The sequence below is a fragment of the Gouania willdenowi genome, unplaced genomic scaffold (genome assembly GCF_900634775.1).
Source record: "Gouania willdenowi unplaced genomic scaffold, fGouWil2.1 scaffold_416_arrow_ctg1, whole genome shotgun sequence".
Lineage (NCBI taxonomy): Eukaryota > Metazoa > Chordata > Actinopteri > Blenniiformes > Gobiesocidae > Gouania > Gouania willdenowi.
Genome location: NW_021145176.1, coordinates 5,788 through 21,010, shown reverse-complemented (window position 1 = coordinate 21,010; position 15,223 = coordinate 5,788). Strand labels below are relative to the sequence as shown.

The 15,223-nt window shown below is 43.4% G+C and overlaps 1 protein-coding gene across 1 annotated transcript; it reads right to left on the bottom strand.

Annotated features, from left to right (window-relative positions):
- Nucleotides 1-10,778: 10,778 nt before the first annotated feature.
- LOC114460176 (E3 ubiquitin-protein ligase TRIM47-like) lies at nt 10,779-13,622 on the bottom strand. Its single transcript, XM_028442209.1, has 2 exons — nt 13,606-13,622; nt 10,779-11,948 (listed from the first exon to the last, which is right to left on the bottom strand). The coding sequence occupies exon 2, from the start codon at nt 11,937-11,939 to the stop codon at nt 10,779-10,781; it is 1,161 nt and encodes a 386-aa protein (XP_028298010.1). The 5' UTR covers nt 11,940-11,948; nt 13,606-13,622.
- Nucleotides 13,623-15,223: the final 1,601 nt, after the last annotated feature.

The window sequence follows — 15,223 nt, the reverse complement described above, 5'->3', positions numbered from 1 at the left end:
CTAAACACAACGATAACCAATTTACCCATAATGCCTGCGTTCTCAGAGGGCGCCGCTTCTTGGTCGTCCCTACACGAGCAGCTGTAGCGGACAGACGATATGTCGTGTTGACTTCAAAACACTGTAGGATGAATCTTATTAGATGGAAGCACATTGCTATGGCAATAGAGCAGGCTGTGAAAAGTGGGAGGGGCCTATCATGACACAGGAAAATCCCTCGCCATACGACCCGTTATACAAACGCTTGCAACTCCAGAATGCAAGTTCAAACTGCTTCATATTTGATACACACGATCACTGTCCAGAGCAACAACAAACGATGACCAATTTACCCACAATGCCTTGCGTTCTCAGAGGGCGCCACTTCTGTGGTCGTCCAACCGAGCCATCTGAGTGGACAGACGATTGTCGTGTTGACTTCAAAACACTGTAGGATGAACCTACACAGAGGGAGCAAATTGCTATAAAAGAAACAACGACCGTGGTCAGTGGGAGGGGCCTAAAATGTCACTCTGCAAATTCTTCGCCATCAACCGCTGTAATAGGAAAATGCTTATAACGCGCCAATGCAAAGTTAAACTGCTTCATATTTGATACACAACGATGATTGTCCCATCCATAAACAACGCTCGATGACCAAATTAAACCCATCATGGCCAGTGGGCCTCTAATTCGACACCGAAAATCCCTCGCCATAACAACGCCCATATATACGAAAACGCTTATAACTCTAGAGTGGCAAAGTTCAAACTGCTTCATATTTGATACATACAATCACGTCCAGAGCTAAACAACAAACGATAACCAATTTACCCACAATGCCTTGCGTTCTCAGAGGGCGCCGCTTCTGTGGTCGTCCAACACGAGCAGCTGTAGCGGACAGACGATATGTCGTGTTTGACTTCAAAACACTGTACGATGAACCTACCAGAGGGGAGCAAATTCCTATTGAAGAAACAACAGACTGTGGTCAGTGGGAGGGGCCTAAAATATCACTGGAAAATTCTTCGCCATCTGTGGTCGTCCAACACGAGCAGCTGTAGCGGACAGACGATATGTCGTGTTGACTTCAAAACACTGTACGATGAACCTACACAGAGGGTAGCAAATTGCTATGGAAGAAAAAACAGGCTGTGATCAGTGGGAGGGGCCTATAATGACACGGGAGAATCCTTCGCCATCAGCACGCTATAATAGGAAAATGCTTATAACGCTCCAATGCAAAAGTTCAAACCGCTTCATATTTGATACACACGATGATTGTCCATCCATAAACAACGCTCGATGACCAAATTACCCATCATGGCCAGTGGGAGGGGCCTATAATGACACAGGAAAATCCTTCGCCATAACTACGCCGTTATACGAAAACGCTTACAACTCCAGAATGCAAGTTCAAAGTGCTTCATATTTGATACACATGATGACCGTACAGCCCCAAACAACAAACGATAACCAAAAACACCCACAATGCCTTGCGCTCTCAGAGGGCGCCGCTTCTTGGGCCGTCCTACGCCAGCAACTCTAGCGGCAAGACGACATGTCGTGTTGACTTCAAAACACTGTAGGATGAATCTTATTAGATGGAAGCACATTGCTATGGCAAATAGAGCAGGCTGTGAAAAGTGGGAGGGGCCTATCATGACACAGGAAAATCCCTCGCCATAACTACGCCGTTATACGAAAACGCTTATAACTCTAGAGTGCAAAGTTCAAACTGCTTCATATTTGATACACACGATCACTGTCAAGAGCTAAACAACAAACGATAACCAATTTACCCACAATGCCTTGCGTTCTCAGAGGGCGCCGCTTCTGTGGTCGTACTACACGAGCAGCTGTAGCGGACAGACGATATGTCGTGTTGACTTCAAAACACTGTAGGATGAATCTTATTAGATGGAAGCACATTGCTATGGCAAATAGAGCAGGCTGTGAAAAGTGGGAGGGGCCTAACATGACACAGGAAAATCCCTCGCCATAACTACGCCGTTATACGAAAACGCTTATAACTCTAGAGTGCAAAGTTCAAACTGCTTCATATTTGATAAACACGATCACTGTCCAGAGCTAAACAACAAACGATAACCAATTTACCCACAATGCCTTGCGTTCTCAGAGGGCGCCGCTTCTGTGGTCGTCCTACACGAGCAGCTGTAGCGGACAGACGATATGTCGTGTTGACTTCAAAACACTGTAGGATGAACCTACACAGAGGGTAGCAAATTGCTATGGAAGAAAAAACAGGCTGTGATCAGTGGGAGGGGCCTATAATGACACGGGAGAATCCTTCGCCATCAGCACGCTATAATAGGAAAATGCTTATAACGCTTCAATGCAAAGTTCAAACTGCTTCATATTTGATACACACGATGATTGTCCATCCATGAACAATGCTCGATGACCAAATTACCCATCATGGCCAGTGGGAGGGGCCTATAATGACACATGAAAATCCCTCGACATAACTACGCCGTTATACGAAAACGCTTATAACTCTAGAGTGCAAAGTTCAAACTGCTTCATATTTGATACACACGATCACTGTCCAGAGCTAAACAACAAACGATAACCAATTTACCCACAATGCCTTGCGTTCTCAGTAGGCGCCGCTTCTGTGGTCGGCCTACACGAGCAGCTGTAGTGGACAGACGATATGTCGTATTGACTTCAAAACACTGTAGGATTAACCTACACAGAGGGGAGCAAATTGCTATGGAAGAAAAAACAGGCTGTGAGCAGTGGGAGGGGCCTATAATGACACGGGAGAATCCTTCGCCATCAGCACGCTATAATAGGAAAATGCTTATAACGCTTCAATGCAAAGTTCAAACTGCTTCATATTTGATACACACGATGATTGTCCATCCATGAACAACGCTCGATGACCAAATTACCCATCATGGCCAGTGGGAGGGGCCTATAATGACACACGAAAATCCCTCGTCATAACTACGCCGTTATACAAAAACGCTTATAACTCTAGAGTGCAAAGTTCAAACTGCTTCATATTTGATAAACACGATCACTGTTCAGAGCTAAACAACAAACGATAATCAATTTACCCACAATGCCTTGCATTCTCAGAGGGCGCCGCTTCTGTGGTCGTTCTACTCGAGCAGCTGTAGCGGACAGACGATATGTCGTGTTGACTTGAAAACACTGTAGGATGAATTTTATTAGATGGAAGCACATTGCTATGGCAAATATACCAGGCTGTGAAAAGTGGGAGGGGCCTATCATGACACAGGAGAATCCTTCGCCATCAGCACGCTGTAATAGGAAAAAGCTTATAACTCTAGAGTGCAAAGTTCAAACTGCTTCATATTTGATACACACGATCACTGTCCAGAGCTAAACAACAAACGATAACCAAAAACACCCACAATGCCTTGCCCTCTCAGAGGGCGCCGCTTCTTGGGCCGTCCTACGCCAGCAGCTCTAGCGGCAAGACGACATGTCGTGTTGTCTTCAAAACACTGTAGGATGAATCTTATTTGATGGAAGCACATTGCTATGGCAAATAGAGCAGGCTGTGAAAAGTGGGAGGGGCCTATCATGACACAGGAAAATCCTTCGCCATCAGCACGCTGTAATAGGAAAAAGCTTATAACTCCAGAATGCTAAATTCAAACTGCTTCATATTTGATACACACGACGACTGTCCAGCCATAAACAAAACTCCATAACCAATTTACCCATAATGCCTTGCATTCTCAGAGGGCGCCGCTTCTGTGGTCGTCCTACACGAGCAGGTGTAGCGGACAGACGATATGTCGTGTTGACTTGAAAACACTGTAGGATGAATCTTATTAGATGGAAGCACATTGCTATGGCAAATAGAGCAGGCTGTGAAAAGTGGGAGGGGCCTATCATGACAGGAAAATCTTTCGCCATTTCTTAGTAAATGCAATATCTCAGTTGTTTTTACACCAATTTACACCAAATTTGCTCAGGCCAATTCCCAAAACAGTGGTATACGTGACCGTGGGTTACCGCCCCCGGCCGCTTCATCGGAACCTATGACGCCGCTCGCGGCTTTAATTATTATTATTATTATTATTATTATTATTATTATTATTATACCCCGCCCGCCTTTGATCGCTAATTCGACCCCCTAAAAATGCCCGAAAACTCACCGAAATTTGCACGCATCTCAGGCCTGGCGAAAAATTTGATAATTTGGTGGCGTGAAAAAAAACGGACAGAAAACGCACGCTATGCGTGCGTTTTCGCCGCCAAAACAAACGATGGAATCACACGACCGCCAGGTCTGACCGATTTGCACGAAAATCGCCACATGTAGTCTTCGCCCCAGAATGAGCAAAAAGTTACATTGTGACCCCGCCCAAAACCAAACAGGAAGTCAGCCATCTTGGGTCAAAGGTCAAAAATGGCGTTTCGCCCTCGAAATGCATCTGCGCTATCTAGTCTGAGGGGATTCATCCGATTCGCTTAAAACTTGGCAACACCACTTAGGACCCATTGAAGATGAAAAGTTATCGAAAGAATTTTCGTATCTGTCACGGTTTGGTCGTGGCGCCGCCACAAAAATGCAATGCTAATTTTCGTTAGCATGCAAAAAATTCCAAATCTCCATAACTCTGACACACAAACTTCAATCAGCTTCAAATTTCACACAAAGGACCAGTGCCCAAGCTTGGTCATGACTGCTTTGAAACATTTCCCATCATGCCTTGTGTTTTCGACCGGTGTCATTTAAGGTCACGTACACGGTTAGCATTTACAGGACGCCGTTCTAGGAAAAAGCTTATAACTCTAGAATGCAAAGTTCAAACTGCTTCATATTTGATACACATGATGACCGTACAGCCATAAACAAAACTCGAGAACCAATTTACCCATAATGCCTTGCGTTCTCAGAGGGCGCCGCTTCTGTGGTCGTTCAACACGAGCAGCTGTAGCGGACAGACGATATGTCGTGTTGACTTCAAAACACTGTAGGATGAACCTACACAGAGGGTAGCAAATTGCTATGGAAGAAAAAACAGGCTGTGATCAGTGGGAGGGGCCTATAATGACACGGGAGAATCCTTCGCCATCAGCACGCTATAATAGGAAAATGCTTATAACGCTTCAATGCAAAGTTCAAACTGCTTCATATTTGATACAAACGATGATTGTCCATCGATAAACAACGCTCGATGACCAAATTACCCATCATGGCCAGTGGGAGGAGCCTATAATGACACACGAAAATCCCTCGCCATAACTACGCCGTTATACAAAAACGCTTATAACTTTAGAGTGCAAAGTTCAAACTGCTTCATATTTGATACACACGATCACTGTCCAGAGCTAAACAACAAACGATAACCAATTTACCCACAATGCCTTGCGTTCTCAGAGGGCGCCACTTCTGTGGTCGTCCTACACGAGCAGCTGTAGCGGATAGACGATATGTCGTGTTGACTTCAAAACACTGTAGGATGAATCTTATTAGATAGAAGCACATTGCTATGGCAAATAGAGCAGGCTGTGAAAAGTGGGAGGGGCCTATCATGACACAGGAAAATCCCTCGCCATAACTACGCCGTTATACGAAAACGCTTATATCTCTAGAGTGCAAAGTTCAAACTGCTTCATATATGATACACACGATCACTGTCCAGAGCTAAACAACAGACGATAACCAATTTACCCACAATGCCTTGCGTTCTCAGAGGGCGCCGCTTCTGTGGTCATCCTACACGAGCAGCTGTAGTGGACAGACGATATGTCGTGTTGACTTCAAAACACTGTAGGATGAACCTACACAGAGGGTAGCAAATTGCTATGGAAGAAAAAACAGGCTGTGATCAATGGGAGGGGCCTATAATGACACGGGAAAATCCTTCACCATCAGCACGCTATAATAGGAAAATGCTTATAACGCTTCAATGCAAAGTTCAAACTGCTTCATATTTGATACACACGATGATTGTCCATCCATAAACAACGCTCGATGACCAAATTACCCATCATGGCCAGTGGGAGGGGCCTATAATGACACATGAAAATCCCTCGCCATAACTACGCCATTATACGAAAACGCTTATAACTCTAGAGTGCAAAGTTCAAACTGCTTCATATTTGATACACACGATCACTGTCTACAGCTAAACAACAAACGATTGCCAATTTACCCACAATGCCTTGCGTTCTCAGAGGGCGCCGCTTCTGTGGTCGTCCTACACGAGCAGCTTTAGCGGACAGACGATATGTCGTGTTGACTTCAAAACACTGTAGGATGAATCTTATTAGATGGAAGCACATTGCTATGGCAAATAGAGCAGGCTGTGAAAAGTGGGAGGGGCCTATCATGACACAGGAAAATCCCTCGCCATACCTACGCCGTTAACGAAAACGCTTATAACTCTAGAGTGCAAAGTTCAAACTGCTTCATATTTGATACACACGATCACTGTCCAGAGCTAAACAACAAACGATAACCAATTTACCCACAATGCCTTGCGTTGTCAGAGGGCGCCACTTTTGTGGTCGTCCAACACGAGCAGCTGTAGCGGACAGACGATATGTCGTGTTGACTTGAAAACACTGTAGGATGAATCTTATTAGATGGAAGCACATTGCGATGGAAAATATACCAGGCTGTGAAAAGTGGGAGGGGCCTATCATGACAGGAAAATCTTTCGCCATTTCTTGGTAAATGCAATATCTCAGTTGTTTTTACACCAATTTACACCAAATTTGCTCAGGCCAGTTCCCAAAACAGTGGTATACGTGACCGTGGGTTACCGCCCCCGGCCGCTTCATCGGAACCTATGACGCCGCTCGCGGCTTTAATTAGGTTCCGATGTCCCAGAATGGGACAGAGGAACCTATTGTTTTCGCTATTATATCGTTTTATTATTATACCCCGCCCGCCTTTGATCGCTAATTCGACCCCCTAAAAATGCCCGAAAACTCACCGAAATTTGCACGCACCTCAGGCCTGGCGAAAAATTTGATAATTTGGTGGCGTGAAAAAAAACGGACAGAAAACGCACGCATAGCGTGCGTTTTCGCCGCCAAAACAAACGATGGAACCACACGACCGCCAGGTCTGACCGATTTGCACGAAAATCGCCACATGTAGTCTTCGCCCCAGAATGAGCAAAAAGTTACATTGTGACCCTGCCCAAAACCAAACAGGAAGTCAGCCATCTTGGGTCAAAGGTCAAAAATGGCGTTTCGCCCTCGAAACGCATCTGCGCTATCTAGTCTGAGGGGATTCATCCGATTCGCTTAAAACTTGGCAACACCACATAGGACCCATTGAAGATGAAAAGTTATCGAAAGAATTTTTGTATCTGTCACGGTTTGGTCGTGGCGCCGCCACAAAAATGCAATGCTAATTTTTGTTAGCACGCAAAAAATTCCAAATCTCCACAACTCTGACACACAAACTTCAATCAGCTTCAAATTTCACACAAAGGACATGTGCCCAAGCTTGGTCATGACTGCTTTGAAACATTTCCCATCATGCCTTGTGTTTTCGACCGGTGTCATTTAAGGTCATGTACACGGTTAGCATTTAAAGGACGCCATTCTAGGAAAAAGCTTATAACTCTAGAATGCAAAGTTCAAACTGCTTCATATTTGATACACATGATGACCGTACAGCCATAAACAAAACTCGAGAACCAATTTACCCATAATGCCTTGCGTTCTCAGAGGGCGCCACTTCTGTGGTCGTCCAACACGAGCAGCTGTAGCAGAGAGACGATATGTCGTGTTGACTTCAAAACACTGTAGGATGAACCTACACAGAGGGTAGCAGATTGCTATGGAAGAAAAAACAGGCTGTGATCAGTGGGAGGGGCCTATAATGACACGGGAGAATCCTTCGCCATCAGCACGCTATAATAGGAAAATGCTTATAACGCTTCAATGCAAAGTTCAAACTGCTTCATATTTGATACACACGATCACTGTCCAGAGCTAAACAACAAACGATAACCAATTTACCCACAATGCCTTGCGTTCTCAGAGGGCGCCGCTTCTGTGGTCGTCCTACACGAGCAGCTGTAGCGGACAGACGATATGTCGTGTTGACTTCAAAACACTGTAGGATGAATCTTATTAGATGGAAGCACATAGCTATGGCAAATAGAGCAGGCTGTGAAAAGTGGGAGGGGCCTATCATGACACAGGAAAATCCCTCGCCATAACTACGCCGTTATACGAAAACGCTTATAACTCTAGAGTGCAAAGTTCAAACTGCTTCATATTTGATACACACGATCACTGTCCAGAGCTAAACAACAAACGATAACCAATTTACCCACAATGCCTTGCGTTCTCAGAGGGCGCCGCTTCTGTGGTCGTCCTACACGAGCAGCTGTAGCGGACAGTCGATATGTCGTGTTGACTTCAAAACACTGTAGGATGAACCTACACAGAGGGGAGCAAATTGCTATTGAAGAAACAACAGACCGTGGTCAGTGGGAGGGGCCTAAAATGTCACTGCAAAATTCTTCGCCATCAACACGCTGTAATAGGAAAATGCTTATAACGCTCCAATGCAAAGTTCAAACTGCTTCATATTTGATACACACGATGATTGTCCATCCATAAACAACGCTCGATGACCAAATTACCCATCATGGCCAGTGGGAGGGGCCTATCATTACACAGGTAAATCCTTCGCCATAACTACGCCGTTTTACGAAAACGCTTACAACTCCAGAATGCAAAGTTCAAAGTGCTTCATATTTGATACACATGATGACCGTACAGCCCCAAACAACAAACGATAACCAAAAACACCCACAATGCCTTGCGCTCTCAGAGGGCGCCGCTTCTTGGGCCGTCCTACGCCAGCAACTCTAGCGGCAAGACGACATGTCGTGTTGACTTCAAAACACTGTAGGATGAATCTTATTAGATGGAAGCACATTGCTATGGCAAATAAAGCAGGCTGTGAAAAGTGGGAGGGGCCTATCATGACACAGGAAAATCCCTCGCCATAACTACGCCGTTATACGAAAACGCTTATAACTCTAGAGTGCAAAGTTCAAACTGCTTCATATTTGATACACACGATCACTGTCCAGAGCTAAACAACAAACGATAGCCAATTTACCCACAATGCCTTGCGTTCTCAGAGGGCGCCGCTTCTGTGGTCGTCCTACACGAGCAGCTGTAGTGGAAAGACGATATGTCGTGTTGACTTGAAAACACTGTAGGATGAATCTTATTAGATGGAAGCACATTGCGATGGAAAATATACCAGGCTGTGAAAAGTGGGAGGGGCCTATCATGACACAGGAGAATTCTTCGCCATCAGCACGCTGTAATAGGAAAAAGCTTATAACTCTAGAATGCTAAATTCAAACTGCTTCATATTTGATACACACGACAACTGTCCAGCCATAAACAAAACTCCATAACCAATTTACCCATAATGCCTTGCGTTCTCAGAGGGCGCCGCTTCTGTGGTCGTCCTACACGAGCAGCTGTAGTGGACAGACGATATGTCGTGTTGACTTCAAAACACTGTAGGATGAACCTACACAGAGGGTAGCAAATTGCAATGGAAGAAAAAACAGGTTGTGATCAGTGGGAGGGGCCTATAATGACACGGGAGAATCCTTCGCCATCAGCACGCTATAATAGGAAAATGCTTATAACGCTTCAATGCAAATTTCAAACTGCTTCATATTTGATACACACGATGATTGTCCATCCATAAACAACGCTCGATGACCAAATTACCCATCATGGCCAGTGGGAGGGGCCTATAATCACACAGGAAAATCCCTCGCCATAACTACGCCGTTATACGAAAACGCTTACAACTCCAGAATGCAAAGTTCAAAGTGCTTCATATTTGATACACATGATGACTGTACAACCCCAAACAACAAACGATAACCAAAAACACCCACAATGCTTTGCGCTCTCAGAGGGCGCCGCTTCTTGGGCCGTCCTACGCCAGCAGCTCTGGCGGAAAGACGACATGTCGTGTTGACTTCAAAACACTGTAGGATGAATCTTACTAGATGGAAGCACATTGCTATGGCAAATAGAGCAGGCTGTGAAAAGTGGGAGGGGCCTATCATGACAGGAAAATCTTTCGCCATTTCTTGGTAAATGCAATATCTCAGTTGTTTTTACACCAATTTACACCAAATTTGCTCAGGCCAATTCCCAAAACAGTGGTATACGTGACCGTGGGTTACCGCCCCCGGCCGCTTCATCGGAACCTATGACGCCGCTCGCGGCTTTAATTATTATTATTATTATTATTATTATTATTATTATTATTATTATTATTATTATTATTATTATTATTATTATTATTATTATTATTATCTTGTTATTTTTTATTTAGTTTGCACATATTAGTCTAACTACTCTTATATTTATGTTTATACTTCTTTTTTATTTTTATTTTTATTTTTATTTTTCTCTTTTTTTATTTATTTTTCTTTATTCTAGTTGATTGTTATTATTTAATGTTATACTACCTGAGAGAGCACAGGTCACCAAAAGAAATTCCTCGTGTGTATTCATTCACCCCTGGCCAATAAAGTTGATTCCGATTCTGACCTTCTCAGGAACACACTTCAGATGAAGAATGACTGGATGATCTTCACATGCTGTATACACATTTCCATCTCTGAGGATCACAGTCCATAAACCATTCTTAGGAGTCTTAGTGATGTCTCCCTTCCTGTTGATGGATTCTTTAACCACTCCTAAATCCCACTCAGTTGTTCCTTTAACCTGAACCTCAAAGTAAAATCTACCTGAACTGAAATTTTGTTTCCCTAAAACACTGACACAAGGATAAAATCTCTCTTTGTTGTGCAATAAACTTGTTTTCCATCATCAGACAGGACGAGGTTAGGATGAGCTGTAAGAGGATCAAGAAGAGTCACATCTACTGCAAACTGCTGCAGCCTCTTCATCTCTAACATCTTTATCTTCATCATCTTGTCACTGAGTGTGTCCTCCAGCTGAGCCACAGCTCTCAGCACAGTTCCTTCATATGATGATGGATGGACCATGACCTCTGTCCAGTCCTTGGTGGCTGGAGGAGCTTTCAGGGAGCAGAAGTGTTGGAGGAGGTGGTCTTCAGAGTGGGAGAGCTGCTCCACCTCAGAGCTTCTCTTCATCAGCTCAAAGATTTCCTTCTCCAGCTCTTTGATCAAACCTTCAGCCTCTCTCTCTTCTACTTCCTGTTGCTCCTCCATTGTCTTCATCAGCTCCTTCAGGCCTCTCTGACCAAGCTCCATCAAAGCAGTGAACATCTCCACACCTTCAGCTTTCCCTCTGTCTGCTGCTTCCTTCCTGAATCTCACTGACTCTCTGATCTCCTCCAGCTTCTCTCGTCTCTTTTGGATCATCTGCTGAAGATAAACTTTCTTGTCTTCAAACAGATCTTCTCCCAGAGGGACTAACTGGTGACTCCTGTGCTCCAAAACAGAACACATCAAGCAGACACGTGTCTGATCGCTCTGACAGAACAGCTCCAGAGGTTTGCTGTGCTTTGGACACATCATGGTTTCCAGGTTCTCCACAGGCTCCACCAGCTGATGTCTTCTCAGGCCTGATGCTGTCAGATGAGGCTTCAGGTGAGTCTCACAATAGGAGACCATACAGTCCAGGCAGGACTTCAGGGCCTTCACTTTGGTTCCAGTGCAGACGTCACAGAGAACTTCTCCTGGTGCTGCTGCTTTCTGCTCAGATTCACGTCTGAACTGAGAAACCATCTCACGCATCATAATATTGACCTTCAGCTGAGGTTTAGTGCTGAACACCTGATTACACACGGGACACCTGCTGGTGGTACTGGTGTCCCAGTGTGTGCTGATGCATGTTTTGCAGAAGTTGTGTCCACATGGTGTGGTGACTGGATCAGTGAGCACCTCCAGACAGATGGAGCACAGGAAGTGATGTTCAGACATCCCACTGCAGGCAGGAGACATGTCCACAAACTGAGGGACAGAGACAAGCAGCACATTAACAGGACACTCTCATTGTTGTGGAACGTTCCTTTACTAATGTTTCTGAGTCCATCTCACTGAGATCACCTCTAGTATTTAGCATTGATTCAGTCATCCTGTAGTAATGTGGACAGTCGGCTGTGCCTCAGCAGCTGAATGTAAAAGTGCAATAGTTTGAATGTTTAAGGTTCAAATTAGTTCTAAAGTTCTCTCGTATTGACACTGGAATTTTTCTAAATTATAGGTTAGGTTTTTTGCGCATTTTATTTTAATGTACAATCTTGTTTTCTTTAAAATAACCAATATATTGTGTAATAACAGACTGAAGTTTAACAGCACAAACCTTTAAAGTCTGCATGGACCACACACTACATTTAACAGTGATTTTGTTTGGGAACAAATTAAATTACTTTACTTGTAACTTATAAATACACGTCATTTCTGTGCAACTTGTGACTGAAATTCACAAATTGTGATTAATCGGGATTATTTAGTCAGATTTGCAATTGATTGGTTATTTTTTAATCCTTTGACAGCTAATTTATATTAAAAAAAAATACGTTCCCCATGAGCAGTAGAGACCTTTCTTAGATTATATCACACATCACATGACTTTTAGTGGTGGGTGGTAGATGATGGAAACCAATGGCAAACTGTTTACACATTTAATCTCTAACCTAGAAGCTGCTTAGATATATTTGCACTTCAATCCTGTTTTTTTTTTCAAAATGAACATTACATTTATATCAAACCTCATTTGGACTCCGTAGAATGAAAGTTAAAGATATGGAAAACGTCACGTTACCAATTCTAAACTTTAGTTCAAGCTATCTTCAATGTTCCTCAAATAAAGATATCTATGTAGTTGTAGATATCTGAGAAGATGTTTGGACTTGGCAGAAGTAGAAAGTTGTTATTCTGTTTGTTTTATTCATTTTTATATTAACTCGTCACATTTCCTGAGATGCAATTGCCGTTTGCTAAAAAGCAAAAGTGTTGATTGTCTAAAAAAGGAAACAAATGGTTCATTCATTCCTGAGTCAAATATGTTAGTTTCTCATGTATGAATATAATTTCTCTTTAACTAAAAAAATATGTTAATCTATGGAATTTTCAGTGGAATACTGGATTACAAAAATATTCAATAGCTACAGCCTTGAAACATATTGTAGACAATTATATATAACATGTTTGATGTGAATCCCTGTTTTAAATGTTAACAAAATGAGCTAAATGCAGAAACCAGTTAGAAAATCGTAACTTACCTTTGACGTTAGACGTCCTATAATTAAGCCCTTCAGTGTTTAAAGGTGTTCCCATAAAAAGCAGCAGAGCAGCAATCCGTCACTTCCTTTCAGCAGCTCAATTCCAATGTTTCCTCAATTTACAATTTATATCTTTGAATAAAACAAAGTAATGATCACATGTTAAATGTGTCACATTAAAATTAATAAATACTTGTTCCTGTTGATTTGAGGCCAGTGAAATATGGGCCTGTGATAATACGTAATAATAATAATAATAATAATATGTAGCTTTACGTGCAGTGAGACATTCTGTTATAGTTTCCGATGTATATATTATATGCCGCTAACACACACACACACACACACACACACAAAAGTTACTTTGAGACAGTGTATCTTACAGATGGGTGGAACAGAGTCAGTCTGGTTCAGTTTAGATGCACAGAATGGAAGCGAACCTCTAAGTGCTCTACATAGTGCAGCGTTGGATGCAAGACGGTGATCAAAAACAGAAAAAGCTCATCCACAGTGATGATGTGATCAGTTCTAACTCCACAGTGATGATGTCATGAGCTCTCCAGTGATTGGCTCTAGCGCGCACGTGACTCCGCTGGCTCTGCTCTCAGGACCATTTTATGAAATAATTTAGGAACGGTATCATTGTAGTCGAGACAAATCCGATGTCGCACAACTTTGAACCAAACAGCAGCCATGTTGAAAGTCTCATGGCACCCTCATATATTTGTTGATGACATATTAATGAAAAACACAACATTTGCAAACCACAGGAGTGAAATTGATCATGTACTGACCTGCGCCAGTGCCAAAATCTCACTGTGCAAGTGTCAATGTTCCCACACAACAGTGAACTATGTCGGTCTCCTAGTCGGTAAGGGTGTGGAACCACAGGCACAACACATTCAGGGTCTTCAGAACTTCAAGGTTCCCCAGCATGTCTCAGGTTTAAGAAACTTCATTGGTATCTGTAGCTACTCCAGGCAATTCATTGACAATTACGCCAATTTAGCCAAACCTCTTTACACATTCCTAAAGAAGGATGTCCCTTTCACTTGGGGTGAGCCCCAACAACACGCTATGCAGACTTTAATCGATATGCTAACGAAGGCTCCGTGCCTCGCCTATCCTGACCACAACAAGGAATTCCATCTGGGCTTTTCAGCACACTGCCTCAGTGCCGGTCTGTACCAGATACACGAACAGACCAGTGGTTGCTTACCCATGCAAAACCAGACCTGATGATGTTACAAGGCCAAGACCCCGTGATCTCCTTGATGATTCGCCTCATGGGGGACAATACACTAGACAATCCCTCCTCCTCTGACTTTGCCTCCACACTTAACTTCGACCATCTGTTCGCTGTCCGTCACTTGTTACGGATAGTCAATGGCATCTTGGTCCATGTTTCTGCTGACTCACAAATGCATGCATTTATCTTCCCGCAAAACCAAAGGGGGGTGATACTGGCACATGCCTATGACGAACTACAGGTGGGAGGTAGAGTCTAATATTACCGTTTTGCTCTGCCCGCCGGCAAAAACGCTTATCATGCAACCAAACTAGAAGAAATTTCTTCCCAAATGGACCGGACCCTACCTCGTCACCGATAAACTGTCTTCAGTGGTGTACCAAATAAAGATTCCCAACACAAAGACCAAACAAAGCTCAAGTGGGTCCACAGAGACCAAATTAAGCTATACAGAACAACAAAACCAACAGACGAGCCGTCAACTGCAAGCTGAATAAACCCTACAAGCCGAGATATGGTATTCCTAATTTGCCAAACAGTCGTCGCATTCAATAACATCTACCACCTCAAGGACATCGTAAACTAGAAACTAGGACTGGAATCCACTACTAAAGCCCTATCCAACCTCTAACGTACATGTAGTTTACACCAGACATGGCCCTAGTCATTGTAATTATTCTCTGTCACATATATCTACCTTCTGCACCGCCACTTTATGCCTTAGGCACACCAGGAAAGTACAAGACCAAATC